Genomic DNA, 19,482 nt, shown 5'->3' with positions numbered 1-19,482 from the left:
AGGCTGACGATTGTGCCCCTAGCAGACCCAGCAGCTGCAGAAATGTCACTTCTGTGAACTCTGCACTAATTGTGGCGTTACATAGACTACAATCCACCTTTTTAGTAAACAGCAGTGATATGACCAGCAACGTTCACATGACTAGTCTTCCGTACTGAACTGAGGTGTATCCATGCTCCTACAGGCAGACTCTGTATTATCGCTGGAGATTGGTGATACTTCCCAGGCCTGCAGCACTTGTAACATTAGGGCATGGGGGAGCAGCTTCACTGTGTACACCCCAACAAACAACTGTCTTGGCTGGGTAAAGCCAATATGTGTAAAAGTAATCAGTGTCCATTTTTACTTATTGGATTTGTTAAGGAACTTATTTGTTGGGTGGTGACAGGGTTGTTTTAGAATGCAACTGCACCTTTGCTCTGACAAGCGATTGTGTGGTGCTGACAAGCCGCACAGCTGATAACTTGATCTGTGACAGCTGAGTATGAAATTGGAAGATGGGCTGGGGGCAAAAAAGAACTACAACTAACTGGTGTCTTTTGGAACACCATGTAGAAAGTATTTCCCCATCAAATCATAAGCCATCACTTACCACCACTTTCCTGCCCTCATGATCCCTCTCAATGTCCTCCTCTTCCTCCTCCTCCTCTTCTTCCCCGTCCTCTTCCTGCTGCTGTTCTCTCCAGAGATACATGACATTCCGAACACCACGTGGCTGTAGCCTGAGTTCCTTCATGTCACTACTGTCATCACTTTCTCCTAGGCAGGTAAGAATAGAGGAATGTGTTACATATTCCCCAATACAAAACAGCTAACAAGACAATTCACTAGGGGAACCAAGCTGATCCATACCTTCACTGTCCAGGATATAGTCCCTTGGAAACATAATTCCACATCCCATGATATCACCTTTGTAACAACGAGGCCCAAAAGGATCACCAACGCCACTTCCATGAAATATTTTTCCATCATCTGTATGGAAAGCAATGCATAAAAATCTCATGTTCTCTGCACATGTAAATGGACACTCCCATGTATTTTCTTATTGTGTTTTGAACAATTCAGCATACAGCCATTCCTCAAATGAAATGAAAGCACCTAGGTTCTGCATCTCTGCCAGAAAACTTTTTGAACTAAAAAGGTAAAACATTTTTTCCAGTTTAGATACAGTAAGGGAGGGTATAACCCTGTCAGTTATTTTGCCATCTGTGTCCCATTAGGGAGATTTCTAGGGATCTTCACTTCTTGTCACATAGCTAAAACAGGAAGAGAGAGGAAAACTCTCCAAAGTGAGGGAATCCCTGAGTGTTACCAGGACTAGTGTCCCCAATGGAAGATTTCCCATCTATTAATGTTCTGGGGACAACCCAAAAAGTTGAGAACAATCAACAGGACAAATAGGTTGAATCTCCCTAAGGGGGGGGGCACAGATAACAATATTTAATAAACAAGTGTTCTAATCCCTCTCCACTTTAACCAAAACTTAAAAAAAAAAAAAAAAAAAAAGTTTTGCCGTTAGTTACACTTGAACTCACAAGCCTAAGTTTAGTTAACCACAGGAACAAATACACAAGTTAATCAACGAAGACCTGGAACTATTTTTATTAAGTTATATACCTGGTGGTTCAAATATCTCTCAAAACTCATATGGCCAAATATTTACCAGCTCTCTGCAGCTGGCAAAGCCATTGCATAGTCAAATGATGGCATCATGCACTCCCATGGAATCTAATTTTCATAAGACAAAATAAATGGAGTGGCACTGATGCCTTGACCCCCTTCCACTCCCAGAAGATTTATGGCAGATGACTAACCACATGCCGCCCAGCCACTGTAGAAATACGTTGGCAGAGCGGCACGGCTGGGCAAAACCACGTTTTAAAACGTGCGTTTGCAAAACAGGTAGGGGGCGCGCGCGAGGCATGCCACCGCCCTACCTGTCCCGCCGATCACGGCCGCAGATTTCAGTCGCCAGGTCACAGCCGGTCGTTACTGGCTGTGTGCCGCCGATTAGCAGCAATCACTGACAGAGAGCAGGGCTGCAGTAGCTCTGCTCTCTGTCAGTTTCCTGACAGCTCCTGACATGCTGAGCAGGAGAGAGGAGTTGATCTCTCCCGATCAGCTGTCCCTCCCCCCCAAAGCAGTACACACCCCCGACCCCTAGTAACACTCCCCTCACACAGTTAACCCTTTCAGTAAATAAAAAAGTTAACCCCTTCCTCCCCAGTGCCATTAGTACAGCGTCAGTTTTTTTGCACTGATCACTGTATTGGTGTCACTGGGGATGTCAGTGACACCAAGTCAGTTCCCCCCCAGTGTCAGAATTTCCGCTGCAGTCCCGCCATAAGTCGCTGATCACCGCCATAAGTCACTGATCGCCGCCATTATTAGTAGAAAAAAAAAATTAAAAATCCCAGTATCTTTTACCACCATTTGTAAACGCTATAACTTTCACGTAAACCAATTAATTTACACGTATTGGGTTTTTTTTTTTTTTTTTTTAGCAAAGACGTCGCAGAATGCAGTTTGGCCGAAATTTATCACAAAGTTTGATTTTTACATTTTTTTTACTGTACATGTTTTATAGCAAAAAGTCCAAAATATTGTTTTTTTTTCCTCAAAATTGTCAGCCTTTTTTTTTATAGCGGAAAAAATTAAAGCGCACAGGTGATCAAATACCACCGAAAGAAAGCTCTATTTGTGTGAAAAAAAGGACGTAAATTTCGTTTGGGTGCAGCATTGCATGACCGCGCAATTATCAGTTGAATTAGTGCAGCGCCGAGTAGCAAAAAGAGGCCTGGTCATTAAGGGGGGTAAAAATCCTCAGGAGGGCAAGTGGTTAAGCTTAAAAAAAAAAAAAAAAATAGCTGCTCTGTGTACTGACATCAGGCTTTTATTTCATGACAAAATATTTTTACCTGCGTGATAAGCCACAGAACCACGACTCCAGCCTGGGTGTCTGTTCTTTGGGTAATCCTATAGGAGGAAAAAATAGTACATAATTTTATTGAACTGCATTAAATGTAAAATTTGGTCCTGAAAGAGAACAAAAGCAAAGATAATCCCCCCCACCCCCTTTTTATTTTTAAAACAAAAAGTGGAGCGCTCAATTACACCCTGTTCCAAATTATTATGCAAATTCTATTTAAGTGTCACAAAGATGAAATATTTTGTTTTTCAGTGTAACTCAAGGATGGCCTTGTGTGTCAGGGCTCTTTTGATCACTGAAAACAATCTCGGACACCTGTGATAATTAGATTGGCAGATGAGCCCAATTTAAGGAAACACTACTAAAGGAGGGTGTTCCACATTATTAAGCAGAGCACCATTTTCAAGCAATATGGGGAAGAAAAAAAAGGATTTCTCTGCTGCCGAAAAGAGTGAAATAGTTCAATGCCTTGGACGAGGTATGAAAACATTAGATATTTCACGAAAACTTAAGCGTGATCATCTCACTATAAAGAGATTTGTGGCTGATTCAGAGCACAGACGGGTTCGTGCAGATAAAGGCACATTGAGGAAGATTTTTGCCAGATCCATGCATCGGATCAAGAGAGCAGCTACTAAAATACCATTACATAGCAGCAAACAGATATTTGAAGCTGCTGGTGCCTCTGGAGTCCCACGGACATTATTATTATTATTATTATACAGTATTTATAAAGCGCCAATAGTTCGCTCAGCGCTGTACATTACAGGACATCAAGGTGTAGAGTCCTCCAGAGTCTTGCAACTGTGCATAAACCTTCTATTCGGCTACCACTAACCAATGCTCACAATCAGAAACGGCTGCATTGGGCAGAAAAATACATGAAGACTAATTTTCAAACAGTTCTGTTCACTGATGAGTGCCGTGCAACCCTGGATGGTCCAGATGGATAGAGTAGTGGATGGTTTGTGGACGGCCACCCTGTTCCAACAAGGCTGCGATGTCAGCAAGGCGGTAGTGGAGTCATGTTTTGGGCCGGAATCATGGGAACAGAGCTGGTCTGCCCCTTTAGGGTCCCCGAAGGTGTAAAGATGACCTCTGCAAAGTATGTGGAGTTTATGACTGACCACTTTCTTCCCTGGTACAGAAGGAAGAACTATGCTTTCTGTAATAAAATTATCTTCATGCATGACAATGCACCATCTCATGCTGCAAATAATACCTCTGCATCAATAGCGGCTATGGGGATAAAAAGGAGAGAAAGTCATGGTGTGGCCTCCATCCTCCCGACCTAAATCCTACTGAGAATCTTTGGAGCATCCTCAAGCAAAAGATCTATGAGGGTGGGAGGCAGTTTACATCCAAACAGCAGCTCTGGGAGGCTATTCTGACATCTTGCAAACAAATTCAAGCAGAAACTGTCCAAAAACTCACAAGTTCAATGGATGCAAGACTTGTGAAGCTGCTATCAAATAAGGGGTCCTATGTTAAAATGTAACGTGACCTGTTAAAATGTTTAAAAAGTTAAAATGTTGTTAAAAGTTTGATTGAAATAGCTTTTGATTTCAGTAAATATGCTGCAAACACAACAAATGACAATTTTCAGTTCTTTGCAACCTATAAAGTGTTTTGAAACTTACTGTGTGTAATCATTTGGAACAGTGCATTGGAAGTGTTTTATATTTAAAAAAAATACTGTTATTAGGAGGTTTGTTCAATAAAATTTGTACTCTTAATAGTTGATAACGTGAGAATTATGCTGACTGTTATTTACATCAATTATTTAGGTAAAGAAGAAAAATATCACTTGCATAATAATTTGGAACAGGGTGTAAAGGAGCTATAGGCAGTGGTGAGAGACTTGCTGCCTTCCTTCAGGATGCAGAAACCCATACACCATGCAAAGGGAAGTGCTTTGTACTTGTTGGCACTGCCAAAAGCCTGTACATCAGCACTGGTTTAATTTAGGTTAACCATTTCCCGCCTGCCCGTAATGTACTGTGGCCAGGCGGCAGCTACAGGCAAAGCAACGTACCCGTATGTCGCTCTGGCTGTACTAACACAAGGGGGTGCCACGCATCCTTCCCCGCGACTGCTGTGTCCAACGTGCACAGCGGAATGAAGATCCCGGTGAACGGGACTCGGTGATCACATGATCACTGTGTAAGCAAAGCGGTTATGAATCAATCTCATTCATAACAGATCTGCTTCTCTTCTTAGCGAGCTGTGATTGGCCCACAGCTGTCATATGCTACATGGGGCCAATCACAACACACTGCGCCATGTGACCAGCTCCAGCCAAAACTTAACTCATTCATGACAGTTCATGAATGAGTTAGGGTCAGACAGTAAGCTTTGCATTGCAGGAGAAATGATCTTTATTTCTCCTGCAAAGCAAAGTGTAAAAAAAAAAAGAAAAAAGAAAAAAAAAAAAAATCCCTGATCACCCCCCACAGTAGTACAATGTTACTATGATAACATTTTACTATTCTGATAAAAGTATTAAAAAAATAATAAAAATGTGAAACAAATACCATATTGAGCGTATTATATATATTATATTTTTATATTATTTATTTATTTTTATTTTTTTTTAACTACTTGCCAAACGCTTAGCTGGAATTTTGCAGGCGAGCAGCAGCTCTTGGCAAAGCAACGCAATCGTGCATCGCTTCCTATTTTGTGGTGTGAACACACCTGCGCCCCCCGTTGCCCCCCACTCGTCGATCCAGGGAGAGAAGAGCACCACTACACGCAAGCTTTAGATTAGCACATTTAACCCTTTGATCTCTACTATTACCCTTTAATCACCCTGTCACCCAGCCAGTGCCATTAGTACAGTGTCAGTATATAGAATTTTTCACTGATCACTATATTCCTGCCACCAGTGACATCAGATAGCGTCAGGGTCAGTAAGCGTCCCTCCCAGTCAGGGTCAGCGAACGTTAGATTGTCCGCACACTATCACACTCACGCTATAGGTCGCTGATCACCGCCATTACTAGTATAGTGTTTGTACAGATCAATATATTGTTCATGAACAGAACTATACTAGTGCCTCCTTTGTATAGTGTCCACAAAAATGCAGAGTTAGCAAGATCAGCCCCGTTCGCTGTTTTTCACAGAAGATTTGTATCAATTGATTGTGGGCCAAGGCAATTTATACGCACAATACATCACCGGCCACCCAAATTCAGCTCTTGCCAGGCAATTCACATGGAAACCTATCACGGTTTCTGAATTTAAAACTCTTTTGGGCCTAACCCTCAACATGGGTATTACAGAAAAGAATGAATTGCAATCATGTTGATCCACAGACATGATTCATTGTATGCCCATGTTCTCTGCGGTTACATATATGCCTAACATGGACCAGCAAAGTACTGGAACATTGCTGGACTTTGAGTGGTAATACCGGGATGATGCCTGCAGCTACAGGCATCATTCTGGTACCGTTTTTTTTTCAGCTGGCGGTCAACTTCCATGTAAAAACAATCCTAGTGGCCAATTAGCTGCTGAATTGTTTTTAAGAGTAGCGGGAATGGACATTCCAATCCCCCCCCCCACTGCCTAGCATTAAAAGTGAAAAAAAAGAAATGGAAGGGACAGTGTAAAAATAATTACAAAAATCAAAATAACTTGCATGCACAAGCGTTGACCCTGTGCCAGTATGCAAACATTAGTTGCACCATGCATGTGAGGTATCGCCACGAACGTCAGATCGAGGGAAGTAATTTTAGCACTAGACCTCCTGTGTAAATATAAATTGGTGAACTGTAAAGGCTTTTAAAGGGTTGCCTATCGATAATAGAAAATGTGTGTACTTTGTTGCCATTGCACAGGCATGCGCAATTTTAAAGCATGCCACGTTTGGTATCTATTTACTCAGCATAGCATCTTTTATATTTTGGCAAACAATTGGGAAATACATTGTGTGTTTGTGCATAAAAATTCTAAAAAGTGTATTTTTCCCAAAAGATTTGCTTTTGAAAAAAAAAAAATTGCTGTGCAAATACTGTGTGATGTAAAAATTTCAACACCCACCATTTTATTCTCTAGGGCCTCTGCTTTAAAAAAAAATATATATATATATATATATATATATATATATATATATATATATATATATATATATATATATATATATATATATAATGTTTGGGGGTTCAAAGTAATTTTTTAGCAAAAAAACTTTTTTTCATGTGAACAAAGTGTCAGAAAAGGCTTGGTCTTCAAGTGGGTGATGTATGGCATAAGCTTCTAGTGTTGTCCCTGAAATGCCAGGATAGTAAAAGCAACCCCTCCAAATGACCCCTTTTTGGAAAGTAGACACTCCAAGGTATTTGCTAAGAGGCATGGTGAGTGTTTTGCAGATCTAATTTGTTGCCACGTTTTTGGAAGATGAAGAAAGAAAACAAAATTGTGGGGGGGGGGGGGGGGGGGGTTGTACTGCCCTGGCATTTTAGCACCTCAAGAACTGTGATAGGTAGTCAAAGTAAAAGCTACGTAAATTCCAATATATATACACCATATATAACTATAACTTTCACACAAACCAATATACACTTAATGAGATTTTTTTTTTTTAACCAAAGACATGTAGCAGAATACATTTTAGCCTAAATTTATGACTGTGTTTATTGGATATATTTTATAACCAAAAGTGAAAAATATCGTTTTCAAAATTTTCGGCCTTTTTTTGTTTATAGTGCAAAAAATAAAAACCGAAGAGGTGATAAAATACCACCAAAAGAAAGCTTTATTTGTGTGAAAAAAGGACATAAATTTAGTTTGGGTACAGCATTGCACGACTGCACAATTACCAGTTGAAATAGTGCAGTGCCAAACAGCAAAAATAAAAAATAAAAAAAATGGCCTGGTCAGGAAGGGGGGGTAAATGCTCAGGAGGGCAAGTGATTAAACATACTATAAAACATTTTGAATAGGGCATAAAAAGGGAGCTATTCAACAAGACATTTGTGTCACCTTTCTGGCAACGTGTATGCAATGTGAAGCCTTGCACAAAATTCATGGAAACCTACATTTTTATTGTTAGTACCTACATGTGCAACAAATTCAAGTAGTTTTTATTTGCAACACTTACATTGTTGCAACAAATTCACTTAGTGGGGGAAGCACATTTAGCTGACTGACTGCAGTTGCACTTAAATCCTATATACTGCTACAGAAAATACCCAACAGGGTCCAAACTGTGGGTTCCACTACAGACCCTATCCCACCTAAAACAGAGAACCTTTTAAGTGGAGTCACTCAGAAAACAACAAAGAAAAAAAAAAGTACAAGTGATAGTTGCACTTGAAATCCACAACAGAATGAGCCATACCTTTCTTGCAAGCCCCAAAGCTATATAACACTTTTCTCCTGGGTCCACAATCTCCACTTCAAAGTAATGACTGCGAGTGCTAAGAGAGCGCCGAGCCTGGGCCAGACCCACATCTATAATACTTTTACCCTTTCCAACATACTCCAGGAGCTGCAGACAAGAACAAATGGAGGTGAGAGGCCAAGATGCACTGATACAATTACAGCAGAAGTCATTACAGGTAACACAAGGGCCTTACAGTGCCAGATACTCTAACATCATGCAGCCTGCCCCATTCATCCTCGTAACTGTCCACCATCATGATGCTGTCATCGTCCTCACTAAGCTCTGCGTTTAGATGAAGACGAACTTCCTCCCCTAGAGAATGCATGCCCACTGCTGGGAAAAGACCATCAGGAGATAATGGCATCACAGTGCTGCCAACCTATAAGACAGATTTAGAACACTGCAACAAACGGTCATCACAAAATGTAAAAAAAAAAAAAAAAAAGTATACACTGGGCTCTCTCTTACCCTTTTCCCATTCTTCGTGAAGAAAATTTGAGCAGTTTGGACATGAAAAGAGCTTGGTTCTATACCACAACCAATTCGGTCCCCTGAACTGCACTTTGTTCCAAACTGTCGGCCTTTTGTTCGCCCGTTATACAATCTAAAAAGAAAGTCAGGGTTAATATTAGTATCTGCAGCCATACAGTGTTTCCAGTAAATTCTGTAAGTGTTAAATGATCGTGTTACTGGTTAATTGTTCAAGCCTAACTCATGATGTAAATTTTTCCATCATAGAAAAATGTGGTCATCTATTAAGGAAAAAAAAAAAAAAAAAAAAAATCTTACCATCTCCCTACTACTGCTCTAATCACCTCCTGCTGATACTTTATTTACCTGCTGAACCAAACACCAGGACAGGAAGGCATGTGCACTCATATACATCCTGCTCCCACCTTACTTTCCTCACCCTCCTCCTCCTAACCTCCCCAAACCCTGGTCCTCCAGTATCTCACCCCCACACCAGGCACCCTCCTTCCTCCAGGAATAGCCGCAATCCACTCATTTTAATATCAATCCCCGTGCTCCTAAAAACCACCCTCCCTTTTTCATGTGCATTCTGGAATGCCCACTGTCTGTAATAAGCTCACCTCTGTCCATGACCTTTTTGTCTCCAGCTCCCTTAACTTACTAGCAATTACAGAAACCTGGCTTCAAGCAGCAGATTCTGCTTCTTCCACAGCACTTTCTTATGGAGGCCTCATCTGGACCCACTCACCCAGACCCAGTGGTCCAAAAGGTGGAGGAGTTGGTTTTCTTCTATCCCCACTGAGCATCTTTCAAGTCCGCCATAACCCTCCCTCTCTATCCTCCTCTTCTTTCGAGACTCGCTGCATTTGGCTGGTTTCACCCATTTCAGTGATCTATCGGCCTCCTGGACCAGTGTCTCGCTTTCTTGATGACTTCTCTTCCTGGATACCCTACTTTCTCTCCTCTGAAATACCCACTATCATTCTTGTAGACTTTAACATCCCCATTGATATGAACAACCCAGCTACATCCCAACTCTTCAACCTAACCTAATCTTTTGCGTTAACACAATGGATACAGTCCTCTACTCACTCTGATGGAAATACATTAGACCTTGTTTTCTCCCATCTTTGCACTCCCTACTACCTCACAAACACCCCTTTACTCTCTCTGATCACAACCTCATCACCTTCACAGTGTCCTCGTCTTCAAACACCTATCCTTCCAAACAGCAAACAATTACCCGCAGAAACCTTCACAACTTGAACCCTTCTCTTTAACACTGTGCAACTGACTGCCTCTATGACAGAATCTCTCCCCTGTCCTGCCCTGACCTGGCCACTGCTGTCTACAACAGTTCACTTTCATCCGCATTAGACTCGCTTGCTCACCTAACTACACAAAGTATCAGGCCCCGAGCATTACAACCGTGGTAGACTGATGACAACAGAAATCTTAAGCGACATAGCCGTGCACTGGAGCGATTGTGGAGTAAAACCAAATCTCAGCAAGCATTCACCCTATATAAATCTGCTTTCTTAACATACAATTCCTCCCTCCATGCTGCCAAACAAGCCTACTTTGTCACTCTCATCAATAGCTTGTCATCCAGTTCTCGTCGTCTCTTCTCTACTTTTAAACTCTCTACTTTCTCCTCCTCCACCCAGCACCTCACTCACTGCTTACGAGATTGCAAATCATTTCAAAAACAAGATTGATGCAATTCGTAGGGGCATCTCCACTGCACAGACATCTATTCCACTTAGCATACCTTATACTAAACCTCCCTCAACACTTTCCTCTTTTAACCCCTTCACGCCTAAAGGTAAAACAAATCTAAATGCCTAAGCACAATTTTGCAGCGTTGACACGTGTTAGTAAAACCGTACATATCACAACTACTTTGTACATCCAGGTGAATTATACCTTGTTTTTTTTCCAGGACAAATTGGGCTTTCATTTGGTGGTAAATGGTAATGGATATCTCCTGCTTTTTATTATCAAAGGAAAACTGGCCCAAAATAGTAAAAAAAAAAAAAAAAAAAAATTTTTTAAATTTAGCTGTGTGTTTCTTGTTACTACCATAACCTACCACCAAAGAACAATCCAAAATAAATTCTCCAGCTCTTGACGATCGCAGCGATACCATATATGTGTATATTATTTGTTGTTTGTACCTGTAGTACAGTCCAGAAACAATAGTGCGCATTTTGTTTTTGTCTTTTTTTTTTTTTACCTAAAACACACTGGCACGGATACCAATATTTTTTTTGAAATTCTGACCTTTGACCCTGACCTTTTGACCTTAACCTTTGACCCTGACCCAAACACTAACCCTGGCACTGAACTAGATCAAACCTTGTAGGGCCCTCCTAACCCTCTTGTATTGAACTGTATTGTTGCTGTATGGTCTCCCGTTATATTGTAAAGCGCTGAGCAAACTGTTGGCGCTATATAAGGGCTCGTTCGTTCACACTTGACTTCTTCCAACTCTTGCCAAACGCCTTTATAGCGTTTGACAAGCGTTGGTCCGGCGTTTTTAACACTCCGCAAACGCGGTTTAGCGGCGGTTGCTAAGTGTTAAAAACGGCCCACAAACGCCTATAATGAAGTTTGAATGGCGTTAACGCTCCGCAAACACCCAGCAACCGCGTCGCAACCGTGTTGCAAACGCCTGCCGGGCGTTTGCGGAGCGGCCCCATAGACTTGATTAGGAGGCTTCAACTCCTCCTGACTCGACCAGAGGCGTCAGTTTTGCCGCAACGCAATGCTAACGCTCCCGTTTGAACAGCACCAGGTGCAGAATTTTCCCAGGCGTTTGGGAAACGGTAAAAACGCTTCCCAAACACCTGTCTGCCGCTTGCTAACAAGGCTAGTGTGAACGTAGCCTAAATCTTGAATAATAATAATAAAGAGATCAAGTCGCCAAGACCATTTATTTCAACAAACCTTCCCATAAAATATGTTAATTTAACATATGTATTAACAAACCAAGCCATCTTGGATGTGACGTCAGAGAGAAAATAAATAAATAAACCAAACACACACACACACACACTAATGCCAAAAGTATTGGGACACCCCTCCATATCATTGGATTGATTCAGGTGTTCCAATCACCTCCATGGCCACAGGTGTATAAAATCAAGCAACAAGGCATGCAGACTGCTGCTACACACATTTGTGAAAGAATGGGTCGCTCTCAGGAGCTCAGTGCATTCAAATCGTACCGTGGTACCATGATAGGTTGCCATCTGTGCAGTAAGTCCATCCATGAAATTTCCTTGCTACTAAATATCCCATGGTCAACTGTTAGTGGTATTATAACAAAGTGGATGCAACTGGCCAGCAACTCAGCCACAAAGAATGACAGAGCGAAGTCAGCGCGTGCTGAAGTGCGCAGACGTTTCCAACTGTCTGCAGTCAGTAGCTACAGACCTCCAAACTTCATGTGGTCTTCAGATTAGCACAAAAACAAAGCATAGAGAGCTTCATGGAATGGGTTTCCATGGCCGAGCAATTATATTTATTTATTAGGGATGCACCAAAACATGTCGGCCGAAAATAGCCCTATCGGCATTCTGATAGAAAAAAAATTTTGCTGCTACAGGTGCCAATACAGGGGACTGTGTGTACTGCAGATGTGGAGGGGGGGGGGGGGGAGGGGACAGCTGAGAAAGGCAGGAGAGGAGCAGTGTAAACAGTGACTGGCTGTCACTATATTTAAATGTAAATTCCGGGTTTTTTTTTTTTTTTTACTATAGCTCAGAGAATCAGCTTTTACTTCCCCCCCAGCTAAAAGAAACGTTTCCTTTTAGTTTCTTTCCCGAGATGAAAGAAACGGTTTCTTTTAGCTCTGGGGAAAGTGTAAGTCAATTCTGTGAGCTATAGTGAAGAAACAAACTCACTTTTGTTGCCAGCGGTTAGACATTAATGGCTGTGTGTTGAGTTATTTTGAGGGGACAGCAAATTTACACTGTTATATAATCTGTACACTCAGTACGTCACATTGCAGCAAAGTGTCATTTCTTCAGTGTTGTCACATGAAAAGATATAATAAATATTTACAAAAATGTGAGGGGTGTACTCACTTCTGTGAGATACTGTATATGGTAGACTGGGATGGGGACTTATCCTCTGACACGACTTTGGAGACGCGGCACACCCATTTTTATGCTGCCTTCTGAGGTATTGTTAATATATCCTTTAGGGCTAGTTCACACTAGATGCAGTACAGTAAATTTTTTTCTGCATCAATAATGCATGCACAGTGTTTTTCATGTACTCCAATGGCCCTAGTTCACACCAGTGCAGTCAGTTCCAGTCAGTTTCCGATGCAAAAAATAAAAAAAGGAGAATATGCTGCAGTTTTTTTCTGCACAGAACTGTATTGGAACATAAACTGCACCGGAACAGAGTGTGGTGTGAACTATAAGCAAAAACTTATCCGGATTGCACCCAGAGTGCGTTTTTGTGGTGTGGACTGACCCTTATTGAGGCAAAAGTTATTATGCGATGATACCTATTCCCAATCTGCCTAGCTAGGATATATGATGGCTCTCCCCCATGGTGTTTCCCTGGTTGATCCATGATGGGTACCATATACCTGTATCATATATGGTGGGAGTGCCCTCGTATCAGAGGATATGGAATAAGGTTTTTTCTTTACTTCACCATATTCTTCAGAAGAGCGTTGAACAACTGCCCCAATATGCTCTGTTGAATGAGCCCTTTCCTGCCCTATTCCGCAGTGAGCAAAGGCTAGTTTCCTTTTTCTTAGCAGCTAAATGCACTATTGCGGGAGCATAGAAAAAGCCCACTGTTTTGCTCGCTTATACTAAACATAAGGTGTTGTGGGATTATGGTACACAAGAATATGTTGAGTGTCTTGAATAATAAGGTGAAACAATTTGAGACTACGTGGTCACCTTTGGCTTCATGTCAACATATCTCTCTGGAGGACTAATGGGTAGGCTCTTTTTCTTTTCTATTTCCTCTTTCTACCTCTTCTGCCGCTCTTCTTCATATAGCTGGATCCCAGTAACTATGGTCCAGGACAGTGAGTTTTGTGCTTAAGCGTCTTAAAAAAAACCAAAAACTCTAATTTTTAAACTATTGATGCTGTGATGCTTCTTGGGAGTATCAGAGTAGTTTGGGGGGGCACTCGCTGTGTTACCTCAAGGTTGCCTTGTAACAATCATGCACACAGGGAGAGGCGTAGTTCTCCATCTTGCGCCAAACTTCTGCATTTTGGTATTTCTCTTAAACTCCTATGCAACCACCTGAGGGGGGGGGGAGGTGTAACAATTGTGCACACCAGAGCCAGAAACGATCCTCATTTTGTTAAGAAGTCTTAATGTTATCTCCTCATTCCCCCTCCCTCAGGAATGAAATCAGTGTATGATGCTGAGCCCCTGCCTAACAATCCTCTGCCCAAATAAGGTAATTGGCTTGTCTGTTGTAAGAAGATAACAATTGATTTTTGTAGAAATAGGCTGTTATGCTTTGGGTGTGGGAGAGAGAATTGAGGATCTCCTGCGTTTAACATCTCGCAGAGAGAGAAAAAGGAGAATCTCTCTAACAACGAAACTGAGTGAGAGACCAGAAATCCTTTTTGAGCTCATCAGACTTGAAACTGCTTAACCCCAGGCATCTATTTGGCAAGTACTTATTTACCTAAACTTCTGAGATATATATATATATATATATATATATATATATATATATATATATATATATAGATAGAGAGAGAGATATAGAGATATATATATATCTATATATATCTATCTATATCTATATATCTCTCATCTTTTTTCTGTAAATATTTCTACTGCACCCTTTTGACCTTTTAGTAATAAATCTTACTTTCTGAAAGTGTTGAACTGTTTCTATAGCTCTTTAAAGAAACATATGAATCCCTGCCGCTGAAGAGCGCTACTATGAGTGTTTAACCCTCTGTATAACCTGTCTGCGGAGATAGCGGTATACCGACGATTAACCAATCATCCTAGTGTATTGCTGGAGTTTTCTCTTTCTCTGTACAAAAAGGAGGTGGTGGCAGTGTGAAGGGTTAATTGCGTAATTAACCTGACCCAGTAACAAACGCTCCCAGGCTGCAGGTACATCGATTGTGGTCCAATTAGCTGGTAAATCGTTGTGCAAGGTGCAGCTGGGCGTGGCATTGTTGCGCACGTGACATCACGGTTCTAGTCCTTCAGTCACGAGTTTGAGGAGAAGGTCAGGGCCCGTCACACACCTTTATCATATTCTGTCCATTCTTAACCTAATGTATATTTCCTGTACATGTTGCTTTGAATAATTTGCTCTGTCCAGCTATGGAAGCCTTTTGTATCCTTGGTATGTTTTTCTCCCGAAATTTCTAATAAATTGGAGAAAAAAAAAAAACCCACCATACCTATATTATTGCAAATTCTAAAATGGTCGGTCTACATTTGTTGGTACCCCCAGAAAAAAAAAAAAGTATTATTTGGAACAGTGATTTTTTTTTTTTTTTAGTAATTAGTATCACACGTCTTCAATCTTGTAATCATGTTTATTCAAATGGAGAAAAGCAGGCACTCTGCGGTTTGATATCATGTGCACCACACTGAACATGGACCAGAGGAAGCAAAGGAGAAAGCTATCTGAGGAGATCAGAAAGCAAAAATTTACAGACCAGCATGTCAACGGTAAGGGCTGTAACACCGTCCCCAAGTAACTTGATGTTCATGTGACCACAGTTGAAAATATTTAAGTGGAATTCTGGGCTTAACCCCAACTACTCCTAAAACTGGCCCTTCCAGTCTCCTAATACTTATGCTTGCTAACCTAAGAAAAATCTGTACACTTACCTAATTTCAGTCCGCTCCAGTTTTTCCTGCTGCAGCACTGAAGGGGAGAGGACAGTGGGCTCCAACAACGGCTGGTAAAACCTGAAGCAGTGATGTCACCAATAGACTTCAAATGCCCATTTGTTGTCGATGCTCCCTCCGCTCCTCTACAACCATGCTGGCTGACACGGGAAATTCGATCACATGACCGGACCAAACAGCCTAAATATAGGCAAGTATATAAATCTTACAAAAGCCAGTAAGCATAGATGTTAACAGGGGGGAGGGGGCAGGTTTAAGGGTAGTTAAGCCCAAAGGGTCTTTTATGTTGCCAACCTCCCACAAGAGGAAAATTGACCCCAGATTGAACATAAGGTTAGTGCAAATAATAGACAAAGAGCCAAGGAACACATCCGAAGAGATACAAAATGAACTCCAAAGTCAAGATACATCAGTGTCAAAATTGCAACCGCTGACAATTTTTGAGCAACAGTGGGCTCAAAGGAAAGACCCAGGATGACTCCACTATTCTAAAAAAATAAAATTTGGTCAAATGCATATTGACATACCACAATGCTTCTGAGAGAATGTCCATTGGACAGGTGAGGCAAAATTAGAGCTTTATGGTAACAGATGAAAAAATATTTTGAAAAAGAATACCATACCTACTGTGAAACATGGGCAGAGACTGTTATGCTTTGGGGATGCTTTGCTGGGTTTGGCATGTACTGTACATTATCAGAAACCTGTCTCAGTCACAAATGGAGTCCTCCAACAGGATAATGGCCCTAAACACATAGCTAAAAGCACCCACGAATGGCTAAGATCAAAACATTCTGAAGTGGCCTTCACTGAGCCCTAATGTGAATAATATTGAACATCGATGGAATGAACTGAAACATGAAGTCTGGAGAAGGCACCCTTCAAACCTGACACAGCTGGGGCAGTTTGCTCAAAAAAGGTAGGCCAAACTACCTGCTGGCGGGTACAGAGTTCTCATGGAATTACAGAAAATCACTAGTTTGCAGTGATTACTAGAGGCTGTGCAACAAAATGATCGGTTGAGGGTCCTATCATTTTTGTCTATGCCATTTTCATTTGTGTGATTAGTATTTTGTGAAATCAAAACGCAAAGTCTTATTTTTATTGAAGATGTAATACACTGTGTGCACAATTATTAGGCAAATATTTTTGAAAATTTCATTATTGAACAACTACACTGCTGTTGGTCAATCCAAAATGTTAATAACCCTCCAACCTGAATATTTAAGTAAATGTGAGGTTTTGGCATTCTTAGGAGAATATCTGTGTGTGCACAATTATTGGGCAACTATTAGTATGCAGAATTATTATGCAACTAAATGAGAAACAAAATTTTTTCCAATCTCACTTGTTTATTTTTCATCTGTTAAAGTGAGAACATAATACAAACAACTCAAAATTTACAAATAAACATTGCTGACATTTAACCGCTTCTGCGTCACCCTATAGCAGAAATACTGCTATAGGGCTGCACGTGTGTGCAAAATCACACACACACACACACACACACACACACACACACACACGTGATATGCGGTTCCAGGTAGGCTGTCAATCACTGGGTCCCAACTGGTGATTCCCCACAGGCACCCACTGATCACTGAGTATCACCGACGGGGGAGAGACCTGTGTATAAAACAACACAGATCTCTCCCCTGTCAGCTCCTGCACACTGCATTGTATGGCTCTGCATAGCAGAGCCATACAAAGCAGTGTGCTTACAGTGAAACACACACACAGCTAAAACAGCACAGAGTACACAACCCTTTGATTGCTCCACATTTACCCCTTACTGACCAGTGCCATTAGTACAGTGTCAGGGTTTTTTATCAGCACTGATCACTGTATTAGTGTCACTGGGGAGGTCAGTGACACCAAGTCAGTTTCGCGCAGTGTCAGAATGCCCGCCGCAGTCGCACTATAAAGTCACTGATCGCTGCCATTACTAGTAATATAAATAAATAAAATTTCAGTATATATACCCCCAGTTGTAAACGCTATACAGGCGTACTTTGGTTTCAGAATTTAATGCGTTCTGCTGGCCTTTTCGTATTGCAAAAAATTCATAAACCGAAATACTGTTTCCCATGCATTGAAAACCAATTAATCCGTTCCAGAGGTCAGAAAAAAGTAAAAAAAAAAAAAAAAAAAAAAAAAAAGTCTTATCTGTTCAAAACTCTTTATAAAGTGCGCTTTAAAGGCATAGTACTGTACAGGGACATATATAAAAAAAAAAAAAAAAAAAAAAATTGTAAATGCATTGAAAACCAATTAATCCATTTGTATTGTGAAAAAAATTTTGAAAACAGAGGCATTATTTTCAATGGATTTTCATTCGTAAACCGAAAATTACGTTAACAGGTACGCCTGTAAATTTCACGTAAACCAATTAATTTACATGTATTAGGATTTTTTTTTGAAGCAAAGACATATACCAGAATACATTTTGGCCTAAATTTATGATGAAATTAGATTTTTTTTACTGGACATGTATAATAGCAAAAAGTCAAAAATACAGTTCTGTTTTCAAAAATTGTTAGGTTTTTTTTTTTGTTTATAGCGCAAAAAATAAAAAAAAAAAAAACTGCAGAGGCGATCAAATACCACTGAAAGAAATCTCTATTTGTGGGGGGAAAAAAAAAGGATGTAAAATTTCATTTGGGTGCAGTGTTGCATGACTGCGCAATTGTCAGTTAAAATAACGCAGTGCCGTATCGCAAAAAATTACCTGGTCAGAAAGGGGGGTAAATCCTCTGGAGGGCAAGTGGTTAAAAATAAATAATAATAACTGTGACTAATGTAGCCACCTTTCTTTTCAATCGGTCATAAGCTTTCAGCCTGTTTCTTCAGATCTGTTGACTATTAACTTTTTGTTCAGCAGCAACCACAGCCTCCCAGACACTTTTCTGTACTGTTTTCCTTCACTGTAAATCTCCTGTTTAAGAAAGGCCCACAAGTTCTCAATAGAGTTTAGGTCAGATGGGGAAAAGGGGCCCTGTAATTATTCTTTCATCTTTAAGGCCTTACTGGCTAGCCATGCAGTAGAGTGCTTCAATGCATGCGATGGAGCATTATCCTGCTTCATGGTCTTCTTGAAAGATGCAGACTTTTTCCTGTACCACTGCTCGTTCACACTTGGCTTTATTTCTAACTCTTGCCAAACGCCCATATAGTGTTTGAAAAGCGTTTGTGAAGAGTTAACGCTCCTCAAACGCTCCCAAAACACCCTATGCATGGTTTTGAGGCAGTTGATAGGAGTTTGCCAAGCATTAAAACCGCACCACAAACTCCTATAATGAAGTTTAAATGATATTAACGCTCTGCAAATGCCTCATAACTGCGTCACAACTGCACTGCAAACGCCGGCCAGGATTTTGCGGAGCGGCACCATGGACTTGAATGAGAGGCTTCAACTCCTCCTGACTTGACCAGAAACGTCAGTTTTGCCGCGACGCTAACACTTCCTTGTGAACAGCACTGTGTGCTGCCATGTTCATGGAAAAGAATCTCGGAACCTTTGCATTTGCTTGAGAGACAAAAAGGTCTATTTCCGGCTGGCCCCACGTACTTGTGAGCCAAAAAAAAAAAAAAAAAAAAACCTCCTGACGGCTGAGGAAATCCACTAACACATTCTGAGAGCCCTACAGGTGTACTGCTGAGATTAAGGCTAGGTTGGTTTCTGCCCAAACCGATATCTTCTCTGCAATCACCTGTAATCGTGGACTCCTGGTACCACCCTGCATGTTGATATAAGCCACTGTCGTGCTGTTGCCTGAGAGGACTTGCAGATGATGTACTTTCAACTGACCTCGAAATTCTAG

General features: G+C 41.0%; 1 protein-coding gene across 2 annotated transcripts in view; it reads right to left on the bottom strand.

Annotated features, from left to right (window-relative positions):
• The window catches only part of SPRYD3 (SPRY domain containing 3), a 60,792-nt gene that overhangs the window by 7,756 nt on the left and 33,554 nt on the right, over nt 1-19,482 (bottom strand). For both annotated transcript variants that reach the window (XM_089691472.1, XM_089691473.1), the window contains exons 5-10: nt 8,787-8,922; nt 8,512-8,697; nt 8,274-8,423; nt 2,919-2,976; nt 853-972; nt 593-759 (exon numbers count right to left, since the gene is read on the bottom strand). In XM_089691472.1, coding sequence (XP_089547598.1) covers nt 593-759; nt 853-972; nt 2,919-2,976; nt 8,274-8,423; nt 8,512-8,697; nt 8,787-8,922 — 817 coding nt within the window. The remainder of the gene's footprint in view (nt 1-592; nt 760-852; nt 973-2,918; nt 2,977-8,273; nt 8,424-8,511; nt 8,698-8,786; nt 8,923-19,482) is intronic.

The sequence above is a fragment of the Staurois parvus genome, unplaced genomic scaffold (genome assembly GCF_062004578.1).
Source record: "Staurois parvus isolate SC_StPar_1 unplaced genomic scaffold, SC_StPar_1.0 ptg000562l, whole genome shotgun sequence".
In the NCBI taxonomy this organism is placed as follows: domain Eukaryota; kingdom Metazoa; phylum Chordata; class Amphibia; order Anura; family Ranidae; genus Staurois; species Staurois parvus.
The sequence above is the reverse complement of the archived record's forward strand: the minus strand, read 5'-3'. Positions and strand labels throughout refer to the sequence as shown.